Raw genomic sequence first — 18,981 nt, 5'->3', positions numbered from 1 at the left:
CATTTCCTCGTTTCCAGATTTATTTTTTTTTTGACCCCGTGGGGCATGAAGCCTTCCTTCACACGTGCTTTCCATCCCGGATCATCTTCCTCCTCGCGCAATGCTCGCAATCGAGGGCTAAAACTCGCTTGGGCATCCTCGGCCGTCGCGGCCTCCCTGCCGGCCCCCTTCCCGAGGCTGCCGGCGGCCGCGGCCGTGCGAAACCCCCTTATAGCCCCCCCCTCCCGCTGCATTTCCGTCCGTTTAAAAGCCGGCGGGGGGGAGGGGGGGAGGGGGGAGGGGGAGACGCTTCAACGGAAAAGGGGGGGGTCGTTTTCATTCTTTCCCTCCCCTCCCCCGCCTCCTCCTGCCTCGCTTTTCCGACAGGTAGCAGCAGATCTGCTTCGCTAAGCGAGACAGCCGCGCAGGTGAGTGAGCTGCTCCCCCACCTTTGCAAACTTTCTTAAAAGTTGTTCCGTCAAAGGGGGGGAGGGGTGTTTGCATCTACAGCTCTGCCCCTCCCCAAATAAATCTTTAGATATATATACAAAGAGAGAGGGGGGGGGATGGATGGATGGATAGATAGACAGACAGACAGACAGATAGATTTGAGATAGAGATAGATGGATGGATGGATGGATGATAGATAGATAGATAGATAGATAGATAGATAGATAGATAGATAGATAGATAGATAGATAGATAGATAGGTAGATATGAGATAGGGATGGATGATAGAGAGAGAGAGAGAGAGATGAGAGGGATGGATGGGTAGATGGATGATAGATATAGATAGATTGATAGATAGATGGTAGAGATAGATAGATAGATAGATGATAGAGATGTGATAGAGATGGATGGATGGATGATATAGATTGATTGATTGATAGATGATAGGTAGAGAGAGAGATGATAAAGATGGATGGATGGATAGATAGATGATAGGTAGATGATTGATAGATGATAGATTGTCATTGATTGATAGATGATATAGATCTATAGATAGATAGATCGATAGATAGATAGATAGATATGAGAGATGGATGGATGGATGGATGATAGATAGATAGATAGATAGATAGATAGATAGATAGATAGATAGATAGATATGAGATAGGGATGGATGATAGAGAGAGAGATGAGATAGGGATGGATGGGTGGATGGATGATAGATATAGATAGATTGATAGATGGTAGAGATAGATAGACAGATAGATAGATGATAGAGATGTGATAGAGATGGATGGATGGATGATATAGATTGATTGATTGATTGATAGATGATAGGTAGAGAGAGAGAGATGATAAAGATGGATGGATGGATAGATAGATGATAGGTAGATGATTGATAGATGATAGATTGTCATTGATAGATGATATAGATCTATAGATAGATAGATAGATAGATAGATAGATAGATAGATAGATAGATAGATAGATAGATATGAGAGAGATGGATGGATGGATGATATATAGATAGATATAGATATAGATTGATAGATGATAGAGAGAGAGAGATAATGATAGATACAAAAGAGAGAGAGAGATGACGGATGGATGGATGGATAGATAGATATGATAGATGATAGATAAATAATAATAGATAAGAGAGATAGATAGATGATAAGATGATAGATGTGAGATAGAGATGGATGGATGATAGATATAGGTAGAGATAGATAGATAGATAGATAGATAGATAGATAGATAGATAGATAGATATGGATGGATGGATAGATAGAGATTGATAGATAGATGATATATATATATGGGGGGGAATATATATATATATAAACTTTTGGAAACTGCTCTTTTCTTTTAATTTTTGCAAAATAATCCAAAAGTCCACTGAAAGCCAGCTTTTTTGGCCTGTGGAGGGGGGGCGGGGGAACGACCCCTTATATGAATAAATTAAAAGGAAAAAAAGTGTTTTTTTTTTTTTTTTTAGTGTTTCGGTTGTTGACTTAAAAGGCTTGGAAATGTTAAGTTTGCAAAACCGGGCCCGTTTCCAAAGGAAAAACAAAAGTTTTGATTGTTCTCCCTTTTGGATTGGGTGGGGGGGTGGGGGGGGTTGTGTCAGGGTCACCAGATAGAATCCCGAATATTTTGCAAATATTTCTTGATAGCTGACCTTCCGTGTACACTAGTATAAATTGTTCTTTAAAAAAAAGAAAGAAAGAACAATAAATTCTTTAAAAGAAAAACCCAAGAGGGGGAGGATGCTAGTGCCTTTAAAAATGTAATGGGCTGATTGTCCCTCTCCAGCATGACTAGTGGCAAGGGATTATGGGTGCTGTAGTCTGTGATATCTAGAGGGCAGTGAATTTAAAAAGGATAGAGTAATAGAGAGGGAGCTGTTGCCGATTTTGGATTTATATATGAAGAAATCATACTGTACGTGTCCTCTGAGCTTGGTGTTGTTTTCTTACCAACGTTTCGTTTACCCGCCTACTTCACAGCTAGGAAGAAATCACACAATACACGCACCCAAGTTTCTAGTCCTCATTGCTTTGCAAGAACGAACTTGGAATGTTCCTGTAATGCGGTTTGCTTCCCTGGTTGTCCCCCATTTGTACAGAGGGAAGGACGGCTCCATTCGCTATAGCTCGAGACCCCCACCTCACCCCGCTTCCTGGCCTCCCACCACCCCAAAGCCGCATCGCAGCCCAACAATCCTGCGAGGTTGGCCTGCCTGCGATTCAGACAACGCTTCTACCCAGACATGGAATCGGCCCAAAGGATCCAGACGGCTGCCAGGAAAGAAAATATACCCCCGGCTTTAAATTGCTATGGGGCCCCAAAAGGTAAGCTCTGGAGAATTGGGGGGGTGGGGGTAGAATTTGGGAATATAATTTATATGCGGCCTTCAAAGGCTTTTGAATATCTTGTTCAGCCTGCCCTTGGAATCCGCGTTCTTTTTCCGCTGAGACGCAATCTATCGGGGTTTGAGATAGACTGCCCCTGGACATGGAGGCTCCGTCAGAAATGCGGTGCCGGGAATAAACGCGGTGCCTAACTTGGGTCCTTGGGGGAGGACTCGAGAGGTGGATAAAAATGCCAAATCCTTGCCTCAAAACGGTTTGTTACGGCGCTGTGATACAGGTGTTCCTCGGCTTACGGTCTTACACATTTAGTGACCGTTCGAAGTTACCGCAGCACGGAAAAAAAGGGACGGAGGACCGTTCGTCACACTTAACGACCGTCGCAGCATCCCCAAGGTCATGTGATCAAAATTCGAGACGCTTGGCAACTGGCTCATATTTTATGACGGTCGCAGCGTCCCGGGGTTATGCAATTCCCTTTTGCGACCTTCTGACGAGCAAAGTACCTGATTCACTTAACAACTGTGGCGAGGTCGTAAAATGAGGCAAAACCCGCTTAACAGCCGTTTCCCTGAGCAATGGAAATTTTGGACTCCCTTGTGGTTGTAAGTCGAGGGCTATCAGTAGACTTGACTGTTGAGGGGGTCACGTCCTATTTAGAGGTTGTATTCAGCCGGTTCAGAACGGTTCTGGTGAACTGGTAGCGGACATTTTGAGTAGTTCAGAGAATCGGCAAATATCACCTCTGACTGGCTATGCCCCCACCCGCCCCTCCCCTTCCCAGTTTTGGCTCCCAGATAAGTGCAGGGAGGCCTAGACTGGGGCACCCAATCGATCTATTTGGTGCCTCCCAGCTGATCGGCGTGGTCGGTCTATTGCTGCCTACCAGCTGATCGACCTGTTCTTCTTTTGTTGTCCTGCACAGGAGAACAGAGCTGGAAAGCAGGTTAGTGGGGTGTGGAGGGAATGGGTATTTTGCAGTATCTTTCCCCTGGAGTGGGGAGGGAATGGGGATTTTGCAATATCCTTCCCCCAGGAGTGGGGAGGGAATGGGGATTTTGCAGTATCCTTCCCCTGGAGTGGGGTGGGAATGGAGATTTTCCAGTATCCTCCCTCCTGGAGTGGGGAGGGAATGGGGATTTTGCAATATCCTTCCCCCTGGAATGGGGAGGGAATGGGAATTTTACAATATCCTTCCCCCAGGAGTGGGGAGGCAATGGAGATTTTGCAGTATCCTTCCCCTGAAGTGGGATGGGAATGGATATTTTACAGTATCCTTCCCCTGGAGTGGGGTGGGAATGGGGATTTTTCAATATCCTTCCCCTGGAGTGGAATGGGAATGGAGATTTTGTAGTATCCATACCCAGGAATGGGGAGGGAATGGGGGTTTTGCAGTATCCTCCCCCCTGGAGTGGGGAGGGAATGGGGGTTTTGCAGTATCCTCCCCCCTGGAGTGGGGAGGGAATGGAGATTTTGCAGTATCCTTCCCCTGGAGTGGAGTGGGAATGGAGATTTTGTAGTATCCTTACCCAGGAATGGGGAGGGAATGGGGGTTTTGCAGTATCCTCCCCCCTGGAGTGGGGAGGGAATGGGGGTTTGCAGTATCCTTCCCCTGGAGTGGGGTGGGAATGGAGATTTTTCAATATCCTTCCCCTGGAGTGGAGTGGGAATGGAGATTTTGTAGTATCCTTGCCCAGGAATGGGAAGGGAATGGGGGTTTTGCAGTATCCTCCCCCCTGGAGTGGGGAGGGAATGGAGATTTTGCAGTATCTTTCCCCTGGAGTGGGGTGGGAATGGTGATTTTGCAGTATACCCCTTCCCCAGGAGTGGGGAGGGAATGGGGATTTTGCAGTATCCTTCCCCTGGAGTGGAGAGGGAATGGAGATTTTGCAGTATCCTTCCCCTGGACTGGAGAGGGAATGGGGATTTTGCTGTACCCTCCCCCCAGGAGTGGGGAGGGAATGGGTATTTTGCAGTACCCTTCCCCTGGAGTGGGGAGGGAATGGGGATTTTGCAGTATCCTTCCCCTGGAGTAGGGTGGGAATGGGTATTTTGTAGTATCCTCCCCCTGGAGTAGGGTGGGAATGGGGATTTTGCAGTATCCTTCCCCTGCCACGCCCATCAAGCCACACCATGCCCACCAAGCCACGCCCACAGAACCTGTAGTAAAAAAGAAATTGAACCCCACCACTGCTCCTATTCATAGAGAGTCTTAACTCTTGGGGGAAGAAGAGACAATGGGGTCCTTCTCCTCGACTCAACCCTTCGGCTTTTCACCTCTCCAGAGCAAAGGAAGATCCAGAAGAACATCAACATTCATCTACTCCTGTCCTCGGGAAGCCATCTTGGAGAGCTCTGGACCCAGACGAGTTCCAGCATCCATGGCTCAGATCTTCTGGGAGAAAACATCGAAAGAGGTTTACGAGTCCCGTCGGGAAGGAGACAGACCAGCGGCCTGTTCCAGACCAATCTCTTTTGCCCTCCCTGGGGTCTCGCCAAAGCCTCCTTGGTCCAGCAGCAAACCAACCTGGAGAAGAGAAGAAGATGGGAAGGTGGGACGTTAAAAAGGACCCCTCGGAGGGGCTTCCCAGAGAGGCCCCGCGACATTCCCAGGAATTCATCCGGAATGAAAAATAGAGAACAATATTTGCTGAAAGGACCACGGGAGCTCTTCACTGGGTCAAGAAGAAGCTATGAAGACCTCAAGGCCAAGAGAAAATCGTCCTCGCCCAGCCAGTTCTCGTTGGATCCATCTCTTCATTCACTTCGGATGATCTTCAGTGGCATCAGTGACTCCTCACCTCCAGGACCGGCCCTTACTTTGGACAGTCTGGTTGATGGTCATTCTTCTCCTGAGGGATCTCGGACTTTCATAAGGTCTTCTCAAAGATCTGCCGATCGGTGCTGGTCCCTCCATGGGCTTAAGAAGAAAAGGTCTTCCTTCTGTTGTGAATCCTGGTCACCTTCTTGGGTTCCTCAGCCAGCATGCGAGCCACAGAGCTCAACCTTGGCTATGCGAAAGGCCCAGTCTTCAGTGGAACGAAACTCCTCTGGGCAACTGAGAAGTAAATGGCCAACCATGCTTAGTTCCATCTTGTTGACATGTCAGGAAGACGACTCCAGTTGTCTGAGGAGCAGTTCAGGAACGCCACCGACTACAAACAAAATGGATGAGTTGCGGGACCAGGGCTACCTGAGGACACTTGGCCCAGAAGAACGTCCTTCTGGAACTTTCTGTGGCTCAGAGTTGTATCTCAAGAATCTTCCGCCGGATGTCTTCTCCCTCAGGAGTTTGGAGAGCTCCCTCAAGACGTTGTGTGCGGAGTCTTCTCCGAGGAGAAGGTTGTCCATGGATGACACCCACGAAGAGGAGCCACCAACTCTTGATCCTTCTGGAGTCCCGGAGGTCCCGTTAGGTCACCCCTTTGAGAAGAACGTTGGGGATTTTGCCACCCGTGAAGTTGGAGATAAGCGTGGAGAAGCTGGTGGAGACCCCACCATCACCTCCTCTGTTGATGAGGCCAGTCTGTTGACAGCCCTTCAAAAGGTCCCTCTCTTTGAGGAAACCATCTGGAAGAGTCCCAGAAAAGGATCCCGGCCCATCAACACAACTGTCTGGCCACGACACCTTCAGAAAGACGGAGGTCCCCTCCGAGGATATTTTGTCCCGCTGGAAGTTAAGAAATTGGGCAATGTTTTCAAAAGATGGCGTTCCCACTGGGAGAAAAGGCAGCAGATTCGTCTGCTGGTGTTTCGAATCCAGACCAGGCTGATCGGGCGGTGAGTAGCTGTTCTCACAATACAAGGTAGTCCAGTGGTGAAATGTAAAATTTGTTACTACCGGTTCTGTAGGCGTGGCTTGGGGGGGGAGTAATATGACTGAGTGGGCGGGGCCAACTTTTTTTTTTTTTAACTTTTAAAACCATTTTTTCTACAATCTCTTCGGTTGTAAAAAAAAATGCTTTTAAAGCCTCTGACGATCCCAGCTGACTTGCCTGACCGACAGAGGCTTTCTTTTTTTAAAAAAAAAAAAAAACCTCTGACGATCCGAGCTGACTTGCCTGATTGGCAGAGGCTTTTTTTCCTTTTAAAAACATTTTTTTCTATAACCTCTTCGGCCGAAGAGGTTGTAGAAAAAATGCCTTTAAAAGCCTCTGATGATCCCAGCTGAGCCGCGCGATCATCAGAGGCTTTTTTTGTTACTTTTAAAAGCATTTTTTCAGCCAAAGAGGTTGTAGAAAAAAATGCTTTTAAAAGTTAAAAAAAAAAAAAAGCCTCTGATGATCACGCGGCTCAGCTGGGATCATCGGAGGTTTTTAAAAGCATTTTTTCTACCACTTCTTTGGCCGAATAGGTTGTAGAAAAAATGCCTTTAAAAGCCTCTGATGATCCCAGCTGAGCCGCGCGATCATCAGAGGCTTTTTTTGTTACTTTTAAAAGCATTTTTTCAGCCAAAGAGGTTGTAGAAAAAAATGCTTTTAAAAGTAAAAAAAAAAAAAAAAAAGCCTCTGATGATCATGCGGCTCAGCTGGGCATGGGGGGGGGCAGGAATGTTTGCTATCGGTTCCCCAAACTACCCGCTGCCATCGCTACCAGATCGGGCAATCCGGTCCAAACGGGGAGCATTTCACCCCTGAGGTAGTCCCTGATTTACAACAGTTCCTTGACCAACCGTTTGAAATCACAACAGGATTGAAAAAAAGTGACTTACGGCCGTGTTTCACACGTATGACCACTGCAGTGTCCCCATTTGGTCATGTGATCAAAATTTGGCCGCTTGGCAGCTGACTCGTATTTACGACGGTTGCGGTGTCCCCGGGGTCACGCGATCCCCTTTTGCGACCTTCTATAAAAGTAAAGTCAATGGGGAAGAGTGATTCACTTAACAACCGTGGGACTAATCTGACAGCTGAAGTGATTCACGCAAAACAACTGTGGCAAGAGAGAGATCGTAAAATGGAGCAAAATGCTCTTAACCAATGTCTCGCTTAGCAACAGAAATGTTGGGCTCAATTGTGGTCATTAAGTCGAGGACTACCTGTATTTTGATGGTGTTTCTCCTCTTTTACTAAACCTGGTTATTATCAGTTCTCGCGTTCTCATTTCTGCTGCTGATCATTTTAACCATGGTTTGTTGGCCTGAGCTAATATTACATGGATATTGTAGGTTAAGCCTAACAAACTAGGATGGCTTAAACAGGGCAGAGAACCTGGCGAGGTGTGAACGGTGCCCAAAGTCCTGTAATTTTAACTGTTGCTATATTTATAATTGGTTTTATATTTCTGTCTTTATTGCATTGTAAGCCACTTAAGAGTCGCTCTGGATAACGGGATACAAATTTAATAAGTAAAAAACGAATAAGAATTGGCGGTTTGCTAAAACCGAGGCTTAATATGAGATGCTATCTGGACATTCCTTCCTTTTCCCCCACCTTCCCCGGATGAAGACCCTTCCCCCCAAGAAGAAACCCTGATTGATGGATTGGTCCTTTCTTGCTTACTTTTTGATTCTTGGATAGAAACTAAGCAAGGAGAGAAGCAACCTGGAATTAAGGAGAAACTTCCTAACAGGGAGCACAATTAACCGGTGGAACAGCTGGCCACTGGAACTTGTGGGTGCTCCAACAGCGGAGATTTGGAAGAAGAGATTGGACAGTCACTTGTCTGAAATGGAATAGGACAGTGATGGCTAACCTTTTTGCCGTCACTTGCCAAAAGCGGGAGGAGCGCGGGGGGGGTCACGTGCACCTGTGCCCACCCCCATAATTCAATGCGCCCCGCCCCCTGTGCATGCGTATGTCACCCTGCTTTTGGCACGTGATGGCATGGTAGGCCTGTTTTTTCACCTTCCTCAGGCTCCAGAGGCATTCTTGGAACCTGGGGAGGGTGAAAACAGCTCCCCCCCACCGGAGGCCCTCCTGAGGCGGGAAATGGCCCATTTCCCGACTTCTAGTGGGACCGGAAGGCCCATTTTTTGCTCTCCCCAGGCTCCAGAGGCTTTCTAGGAGCCTGGGGAGAGCCAAAATGGCCTTCCTCACCTCCCCGGAGGCCCTCCGGAGGCTGGAAACAGCCCGTTTCCCGACTTCCAGTAGGCCCGAAAAGCCTGAAAATTAGCTAACTGGCGCGCTCATGCACACTGGAGCTGAGCTAGGGCAACGCTCGCATGCCCACAGATATGGCTCCGTGTGCCACCTGTGGCACACATGTCATAGGTTCGCCATCACGGGTATAGGGTCTCCTGCTGGAGCAGGGGGCTGGACTAGAAGACCTCCAAGGTCCCTTCCGGCTCTGTTCTGACTGATCGCTCTTTCTGCCGTGCTCGGTCTTTCAAGGTGCTTCAAAGCCTGGCAGAGTTTGGCCCAACGGAAACGGTACAGCCAGGCGGCCGTGGAGCACCTTTGGGCCCAATCCTTGAGGGCCTCTTTCCAGCAGTGGTGCCTAATGGTGGAAGCCAGGAGAAACGCCAAGATGGCGGTGATTGAGCTGCTGGGGACCAAGCGGCCGAGCTCCTGCGGTACGTAAAATAATGAGAGTGGTGATCGCAGCTTGGTGATCCTTTTGGGGGACTCTTTGCCCTTTTCTTGGGGTGACTCACGGACGAAGCACCTCCGAAGCTCTTTGTCTCTAAATGCTCCAGGGCCCCGGAGGGACCCCGACAGAAGACCGTGGCCCCCAAAGTACGTAGAAAATACTTTGGATTCTCTTTTCCACCTGAGGACGTTGCAGGAAGCGTTTCTGACTTGGGAGGCAAGATGCCGGGAAGCGCAGCGGGCTGGGTAAGTGGCTGGTTTCCAGCAACAGACGCTCTTCTCTAAAAGGCAGGTTACTAGTCCTCATGGAGGCTCGCCGTGTCTTTTTGTTCCCGCAGGGCTTTTCGTCGTGGTTTGACCCTGCGGCAACTGCGGGAGGCTCTTGGGCGATGGCGCCGGAGGACCCGCGGTCTCAATCCTCTCGGGCTCACTGAGGGCTCTCTCCTTGCGTCGGCGGATTTGCAAGAATCTTCCTCCTCTTCCGCCTTGCCTACCGCCTGTCAGGTTTGTGTTGTGCGTTGCGTCCTTGGCAGATTGCAGCGTCCCCTCCAGTCTACAGGCTGAGCCATGCTGGCTCCTAACGATCTACTAAATTTTGTAAATAAAAGAACATTATTTTTCAAGTGGACACACAATTTTGATTAGTTTTGTAAGGTCGGCCAGGATTAACTGTGTGTTCTTTCTTTCCTGGGGGCAGGCAGTCCAACCGGTAGAGCCCAGCCTCATCGGCCTGACTTCCTTGGGGACTGTTGAAGAACCCAGCGGCCGTCCTGCTCCCGCCTCTCATTGTCCGAACTGCAGTTATGACTGTGAAAATCCTACCCATGTCGCTAAGCGGGCCTCTCCTCTTCGGCTTAATTGGCAGGCAGCGTAAGTCCTCGTGTTTTGGGACTCTGGAGTTTCCCATCATGAAAGGTTCAGCAGAAATTAGTTTTCCCTAGCCTGTATTCCTCGACTTAGGACCACAATTGAGCCCAAAACTTCCGTTGCTAAGGGAGACCGTTGTTAAGTGAGTTTTGCTCCATTCTTGCCACAGCTGGTAAGTAAAGTTAACGGAATCACTGTTGTTAAGTGAGGAATCTGGTTGTTAAGCGAATCTGGCTTCCCCATTGACTTTGCCTGTCAGAATGTCGCAAAAGGGAATTAAATGACCCCCCAGGGAAACTGCTTCCGTCATAAAATACGAACCAGTTGCCAAGCATCCAAATTTCGATCAGGTGCTGCAATGGTTGTTAAGTGTGAAAACGGCCATAAATCCCTTTTTTTCAGTGCTGTGGTAACTCCAAACAGTCACTAAACGAATGGTTGTAAGGTCGAGGACTATCCGTACGGGAAATTTGGGTGAAACGTCCTTAAAAAAGAGGGACCCTGACTGCTTGGGGGAGCCCAAAGATTCTCCAAAGAAAATGGGAGAAAATCCATTAATTTTGAGTGTCCGTGTTGGCTCATGAGAGCTCAAAACTTTTCCTCACTTTTATAACATACTGTATCTTTCCATCTTGATCTATTCATTGACTTATTAATTTATTTTCTTTCATTTTACATGCTAACCATCGTCCTGGTTTATTTGCGCTTTCAAAAAAGGTTTTGCTTTGTAGCTTTTATTTTATTCGCTAATTCTTCATTTTCCATTAAATTCATCTTATGTTTTCTCAAATCCATCCAATTTTTAATCTTTTTGTCGTGCGGGTTTTTTATTTTTGCAATTCTATCTCTAATCTCTCCCTCTGCCTTCTTGCCCGATTGACAAAACCAAACTTCCTTATTCTCTCTGTATTTAAATCCTGGCTCAAGGAGTTATGGCCCACCTTGTGTTCTGCCCCAGCTACAGACCCCAAAGAACGCAGCACACACAAAGTCGGTACAAAACTTAAATTTACTAAAATAACTCAGTCTCTTCCAAACAAAGGCTGTTAATAAACTTTCTTAACAGCCTACAAGAAACTAAAGATAAAGTAATCACAATTTTACTAAGGTTGGCAGAAAGCCCAGAAGCAATTTGCAGAGAATCCAGACGTGAAGGAGAGTGAACTAAAGTTGTTCCCTGCAAATTGCTTCAGTCGGCGTTCCTCCTTAAATAGGCTGAGTGGCCAATTAGCCCCAAGCCTTACTCTTGAGGAGACCTCCTCCTGAGGAGCCACTCCTGCCTTTTGGCAGCTCTGTGCGCCCGTGCATCGAGAAGAGGCTCCTCCTCTTCGTCCTCTTCACCCATGGAAGGTTCTGGAGGTTCTGAAGGCCCTGGCTGAATCCCCGCCTCTGGCACCACATCTTCTCCAGCCTCCTCATTGTCTGACTCGAGTGCCAGCTGCACAGGCTGCTGGCGCAGCACCACACCAGCCTCCTTGCTGTCAGAATCAGCTACAATCCACACAGGCCGCTGACGGGACACAACACCTTGTGTGGCTAACTCCTCTGCCCTTTGACCCCCTCATGCCTTCCAGCAGCAAATATGGACGGCTGTGGAAACGCATCGTCCAGCTGCATCACTTCCAGGGCGTGCGGGAGGCGCGTCAGCTGGCAAAGTCCTGGCTGCTTTGGAGAGACGCCTGCAGGACCGAGCTGGTGGTACAAACCCTGGTGAGTAACTTGCACACCTCCTGCGGCCGCGTCTTCTGTGCCTGCCTGCGGGAATCTGGCTTTAAAAAGTGCCGTTAAGTTTCCAGTCCATAGTAAGCAATGGGGAAGGGACACGCCTCATCGGCAGCACGATGGGAAGAATGGTTAAGGTTTTGTTTTATTTTATTATCAAATTTGCGGATGATACTAAACTGGCAGGAATAGCTGTCACCTTAGAACAGTGGTGGCTAACCTTTTTGCCGTCGTGTGCCAAAAGCGGGGGGAACACGGGGGGATCATGCATGTGCACGCCCACACCCATAATTCAATGTGCCATACGCCCCCCCACGCATGCACGCGCAACCACCATGTTTGGCACACGATGGCACAGTGGGCCTGGTAGGCCCGTTTTCCACCCTCCCCAGGCTCCTGAGCTTGCCGATCAGAAAGGTTCGGCGGTTCGAATCCCTAGTATAGGTCTCCTGTGTGAGCAAGGGGGTTGGACTAGATGACCTCCAAGTACCTTCCAACTCTGTTACTGTTACCGTTACTCTTTATCGGTGTCATGCCTCTTCCTGCAGAGATGGCGGAGAGAGGCGCGGTGGAGCTGGAAGATATGGAGACGGCGCTGGTTGCAACTCCAAGTGGCCCAGCGTTTCCACAAAGCCGAAGAGGAACAGTTGCTCAAAACAGTAAGAAATATGCATTTTAAGGGGTGAGGGGTTAAATAGCACCCGCTTCCCCATATCCTGGCCCTTCCCTTTCTTCTGTGGTTGGGTTGGGTCTCTGCTACCCTGGCACACCTGGGCATGGCTAGTCTAGTGAAGAGAAGGACCAGGGGAGACATGATAGCAGTCTTCCAATATTTGAGGGGCTGCCACAGAGAGGAGGGGGTCAAGCTGTTTTCCAAGGCACCCGAAGGCCAGACAAGGAGTAATGGATGGAGACTGAATAAAGAGGATGTCAGCGTTGCAACGCTGGCATAGAGAGAGAGCAGATGACAGCAAAAGATAAACTCTGAAATTTGCCTGCAAAATCCCTTTGAAGCTTGGTTGTCGTGGAGATCAGGGGAGGGGGGCACATTCCTGAGAAATGACGGGGAAAAGAAGTCTGAAGAATGACTTGGAATGAGCCAATGAGAAGCAGAGACTTGGGGGTCGGTAAGGGAGGGATTGGGAGGCAAAAGGTCAGTCTTGTCCGCGCGGAGTCATGATCCGGTGGCTGAGCTTAATTAAAGAAAGATTTCCTTAAAGATTGGCAGTTTGGAGATTCATTTAATTTTGAGACAGTACCGAAATAAGGAGGAATTTTCTGACTATGAGAACAATCAACCCATGGAACAGAAGTTGCCTTCGGAAGTTGTGGGAGCTTCATCCCTGGAGGCTTTCAAGAAGAGACTGGACTGCCATCGGTCAGAAATGGTGTAGGCCGTGATGGCGAACCTATGGCACGCGTGCCCAAAATGGCACACGGAGCCATGTCGCCTGGCACACACGGCGTCGCCCATTCCTCTTCCAGGTTTCTGGCACGCATGTGCACGCAACGATCAGCTGGCTTTTGTCCGTGCGGCAGTGCTGGAAACCGGAAGAGCTGGTCTTCCGTTTTTCCGTCGTGAGCATGCGCGCCGGCCAGCTGATCGGGGCATGTGCATGCACGGCAGTAACCGGAAAACCTGCTTGCCAGTGCACATGTGCGCCGCAAACCGGAAGTACCACATCCGGCGCGCGCAAGCCCTCTGGGCAGCTCCACTTCCTGGTCGCAGCCCTGAAGAGTGCACGCTAAGTGCTCCCTTTTTGGCACTTGGTGCCCCGCGCGCCGTGCCAAACAGGTTCGCCATCGCTGGTTCTGGGCTGCATCAGCAGAGGGATAGAATCAAGACCACGTGAAGTGTTAATGCCACTTTTTAAGGCCTTGGTAAGGCCACACTTGGAATCCTGCATCCAGTTTTGGTCGCCACGATGTAAAAAGGATGTGGAGACTCTAGAAAGAGTGCAGAGAAGAGCAAGAAAGGATTAGGGGACTGGAGGCTAAAACATAGGAAGAACGGTTGCAGGGACTGGATATGTCTAGTCTAGTGAAGAGAAGGACTAGGGGAGACTTGATAGCAGTCTTCCAATCTCTCAGGGGCTGCCCCAAAGAAGAGGGAGCCAAGCTATTCTCCAAAGCACCCAAAGGCAGGACAAGAAGCAACGGGTGGAAACTCATCAAGGAGAGAAGCAACTTAGAACTAAGGAGAAATTTCCTGACAGTGAGAACAATCAATCTGTGGAACAACTTGCCTCCAGAAGTCGCAAAAGCTCCAACTCTGGAAGTTTTTAAGATGTTAGATAACCATTTGTCTGAAGTGGTGTAGGGTTTTCTGTCTAAGCAGGGGGTTGGACTAGAAGACCTCCAAGGTCCCTTCCAACTCTTATTATTCTATTCTATTCTATTCTATTCTATTCTATTCTATTCTATTCTATTCTATTCTATTCTATTCTATTCTATTCTATTCTATTCTATTCCATTCCATTCCATTCCATTCCATTCTTTCCTTTCTATTCCATATTTTCTATTCTATTCCATTCCTTTCCATTCCATATTTTCTATTCTATTCTATTCTATTCTATCCTATTCCATTCCATATTTTCTCTTCTCTTCTCTTCTCTTCTCTCTTCTCTTCTCTTCTCTTCTAATTCCATTCCATTCCATTCCTTTCCATTCCATATTTTCTATTCTATTCTATTCTATTCTATTCTATTCTATTCTATTCTATTCTATTCTACTCTATTCTATTCTAGGGTCTCCTGCTTGGGCGGGTGGGGGTTGGACTAGATGACCTCCAAGGTCCTTTCCCACTCTGTTAATCTGAATCTGAATCTCTTTGCAGGCTTTCGGAAAGTGGCGCCGGCTGGCGGCCGTCTCTCGTGTCCAGAACAGATAAAACATCCGGCTTGGGTTGGCTCCCTTTGGTAAACAGCTGCAGGAGGGGCAGGTGGCCCGAGGGACAAGCAGCCTCTCAGAAAACGTGGACTTTGCAATGGAAAACTTATGTCTACGCATTTTGGAGCGGTGTGTGTTTGTGTGTGTGAGACGGAGGGAAAAAAATTGAGCCATGCCGAGGATTAACCAATCTTGTTTATTTTGAGGTAATAATTAAAAGATTCAAGCGCGGCGGATGGTATCTTCGTTGCTGCGTCGCGATGGGGGGGGTCCCTATTTGTCAAGGCCCCTCTGGGGGCCTTTCCTATTTGTCAGGAAAATCCCTTTGCCTGGGGCAGACTCCCCCCCTCCTCCCGCAGAGGATAAGTTGAGTTGTGTTTTGCAACGGAGCAGGAAGTCTTCTCCTCCTCGCTCCCCCCACTGTGTTTCCCTTACAGATAGTCCTCGACTTACGACAGTCCATTTACGAGGTGGTATATTCACTTACTTTCCCTACCGGTTCGCAAATGTCCATGCATGTGTCCGGCCGCAAAAACAGGCCTAAATAGGACAGCATAGAGTCAGGACGGGTGGGCGGAGCCACCTGCAATTTCTGTTACCGGTTCTGCCAAACCGGTCTGAACCGGCTGAATACAACCTCTATCCATTTGGTGACCGTTCAAAGTTACAATGCTGCTGGAAAAAAGGGACATAGGTCTGTTTTTCACACTTACGACCGTTGCAGCGTCCCCAGGGATACGTGATCAAAATTCGGACGCTTGGTAGCTGACTCGTACTTATGACAGTCGCAATGTTCCCGGGGTCATGGATTCCCCTTTTGGTGACCTTCTGACAAGCAGAGTCAATAACTGACTCACATTTATGACGGTCGCAGTGTTCCCGGGGTCCTGTATTCCCCTTTTGTGACCTTCTGACAAGCAAAGTCAATAACCGACTCACATTTATGACGGTCGCAGTGTTCCCGGGGTCCTGTATTCCCCTTTTGTGACCTTCTGACAAGCAAAGTCAGCGAGGAAGCCAGATTCACTTAACAACTGCGTTACCGACTTAACAGCTGCAGTGATTCACTTAACAACTGAGGAAAGAATAGTCATAAAATGGTGGAAAATGTTTCGCCTCACAACAGAAATTTTGGGCGCCATTGTGCCCATAAATCGAGGACTAGATGTATTGGCTCATTAAGCAGCGAGAAATAAATCTGTTGGGATTAATCATTCCTCTCTCCTCACACACACACAGCCACACAACACACCCCTCACAAGGGATTTGGTTCATCTCGGATTAAGCTCCCATCAGCTATTTCCTTCTGGTCCTTTTGGGGACAGGCAGGGACTGTCTTCTCTTCGTTTGGCCTGAATGGAGGTGACGGTTTTATTTTCTTTTGTTCTGCCCAGCTACGGACCCCAAAGAACGCAGCACACACAAAGTCTGTACAAACCTTAGTTTACTAAAATAAAATCAGGGTTTTTTTTTTCCAAACAAAGGCTGTTAATTACTTTTTTAACAGCCTGCAAGAATCCAAAGAATAAATAATCTTAACCTTACTATGGTTGGCATAAAGCCCAGAAGCAATTTGCAGAGAATCCAGATGCGAAGGAGAGTGAACTAAAGTTGTTCCCTGCAAATTGCTTCAGTCGGCGTTCCTCCTTAAATAGGCTAAGAGAGTGGCCAATTAGCCCCAAGCCTTACTCTCGAGGAGACCTCCTCCTGATGAGCCACTCCTGCCTTTTGGCCGCTCTGCGCTCTCGTGCATCGAGAAGAGGCTCCTCCTCTTTGTCCTCTTCACTTATGGGAGCTTCTGGAGGCCCTGGCTGAATCCCCGCCTCTGGCATCACATCTTCTCCAGCCTCCTCATTGTCTAACTCGAGTGCCAGCTGCCCAGGCTGCTGGCACAGCACCACACCAGCCTCCTCGCTGTCCGAATCAGCCACCAGCTGCACAGGCCACGTACGGGCCACAACACCTTCTTCCTCCTATTTTCCTTATAACAACCCCCCTGTGAGGTGGGTTGGGCAGAGAGAGAGAGGCTGGGCCAAAGCCACCCAGCCGGCTTTCAAGTCTTAATGTGGGACTAGAACTCACTGTCTCCTGGTGATTGGCCCAGTCACCCAGTTTTCATTCTTAGAAGTGGGACTAGAACTCCCAGTCTCCTGGTGATTGGCCCAGTCACCTTTCAAGTATAAGGCGGGACTAGAACTCCCAGTCTCCTGGTGATTGACTCAAAGTCACCCAGCCATTCAAATCTTAAGGCGGGACTAGAACTCACTGTCTCCTGGTGATTGGCCCAAAGTCACCCACTTTTCATTCTTAAAGTGGGACTAGAACTCCCAGTCTCCTGGTGATTGACTCAAAGTCACCCAGCCATTCAAGTCTTAAGGCGGGACTAGAACTCACTGTCTCCTGGTGATTGGCCCAGTCACCTTTCAAGTGTAAGGCAGGTCTAGAACTCCCAGTCTCCTGGTGATTGACCCAAAGTCACCCAGTTTTCATTCTTAAAGTGGGACTAGAACTCCCAGTCTCCTGGTGATTGGCCCAGTCAGCTTTCAAGTGTAAGGCGGGACTAGAACTCCCAGTCTCCTGGTGATTGGCTCAAAGTCACTCAGTTTTCATTCTTAAGGTGGGACTAGAACTCCCAGTCTCCTGGTGATTGACCCAAAGTCACCCAGTTTTCATTCTTAAAGTGGGACTAGAACTCCCAGTCTCCTGGTGATTGGCCCAGTCAGCTTTCAAGTGTAAGGCGGGACTAGAACTCCCAGTCTCCTGGTGATTGGCCCAAAGTCACCCAGTTTTCATTCTTAAGGTGGGACTAGAACTCACACTCTCCTGTTTCTAGCCTGGTATCCTAATCACTAAAAGGGCTCTGTCATGCCCACAATATGGCCGGAGATCAGCCACAAGCTGAGAATCTCAGCTTTTATTTACTCCGAAGGGGGGCAGCCCCTTACGAAATAAAAGTTTCATGTGGGCCTGTCGATTCTGGGGTCAGCAGCCGTCTCAAAGGAGAACGCTGAAGGTGCTAAGAAAACACACAGAGGGCAAAAGTACGGATGGATAAGAGTTTCGAAGGCCGGGAAGAGGGGCGTGCCTGCAAACGACGCAATTTCTGTTTTGAACGCGGCCGCATTCCATTCCGCAACCGATCGTCTCTCGCGACCTGTTTTCGGCCTGGAAACAGGCTGGGACGTGCACAGTTGTGTTGCAACTTGAAATTTGCCTTAGTGCCGTGATGGCGAATCTATGAAGCCATGTCGCAGTGGTGAAATCCCAATTTTTTTTTTTACTACCGGTTCTGTGGGCGTGGCTTGGTGGGCGTGGTGTGACTCGGTGGGCGTGGCAGGGGAAGGATCCTGCAAAATCCCCATTCCCACCCCACCCTTGGGGGAAGGGTTTTGCAAAATCCCCATTCCCACCCCACTCCTGGGAGAAGGATATTGCAAAATCTCCATTCCCACCCCACTCTGGTCATGCCTCTTCCTGCAGAGATGGCGAAAAGTGGCTCGGTGGGGCTGGAAGATATGGAGACGGCGCTGGTTGCAACTCCCAAGTGGAGTTTCCACAAAGCCGAAGAGGAACAGATGCTCAAAACAGTAAGAAGGATGCAGTTTAAGGGGTGGGGGGGTTAAATAGCACCCGATTCCCCATATCCTGGCCCTTCCCTTTGTTCTCTGGTTGGGTTGTGCCGAGGGTCTCTGCTACCCTGGCACATCTGGGCATGGCTCGTCTAATGAAGAGAAGGACCAGGGGAGACATGAGAGCATCTTCCAATATTTGAGGGGCTGCTACAGAGAGGAAGGGGGTCAAGTTGTTTTCCAAAGCACCTGAAGGCCAGACAAGGAACAATGGATGGAAACTGAACAAGGAGAGATTCAACCTGGAAATAAGGAGACATTTTCTGACAGTGAAAACAATCAACCCATGGAACAGAAGTTGCCTTCGGAAGTTGTGGGAGCTTCATCACTGGAGGCTTTCAAGAAGAGACTGGACTGCCATCTATCAGGAATGGTGTAGGGTCTCCTGCTTGGGTGGGGAGCGGGTTGGACTAGATGACCTCCAAGGTCCCTTCCAACTCTAGTTATTCTGAGACAGGTGGCCTCAGTGCCCTTTCCACTAGGCGGGGGGGGGGCAAGCAAAACTTTTCCTTGCCATTGGAGAACGCCAAGATGCCGCCTTCC

General features: G+C 48.7%; 1 protein-coding gene across 1 annotated transcript; it reads left to right on the top strand.

Annotated features, from left to right (window-relative positions):
* Positions 1 to 257: 257 nt before the first annotated feature.
* LOC117659700 (uncharacterized) lies at positions 258 to 15,040 on the top strand. The gene is made up of 10 exons (XM_034407746.2): positions 258 to 407; positions 2,558 to 2,783; positions 5,087 to 6,581; positions 9,134 to 9,315; positions 9,439 to 9,577; positions 9,670 to 9,835; positions 10,029 to 10,201; positions 11,773 to 11,908; positions 12,469 to 12,579; positions 14,757 to 15,040. Exons 2-10 carry the CDS (start codon positions 2,702 to 2,704, stop codon positions 14,808 to 14,810), a joined length of 2,538 nt encoding a protein of 845 aa, XP_034263637.2. The 5' UTR covers positions 258 to 407; positions 2,558 to 2,701; the 3' UTR covers positions 14,811 to 15,040.
* Positions 15,041 to 18,981: the final 3,941 nt, after the last annotated feature.

This window comes from Pantherophis guttatus, chromosome 15 (assembly GCF_059756535.1).
Source record: "Pantherophis guttatus breed Tessera chromosome 15, ASM5975653v1, whole genome shotgun sequence".
NCBI classification, from domain to species: Eukaryota; Metazoa; Chordata; class Lepidosauria; order Squamata; family Colubridae; genus Pantherophis; species Pantherophis guttatus.
Note: the sequence above shows the minus strand (reverse complement) of the source record. Positions and strands in the feature narration are given on the sequence as shown.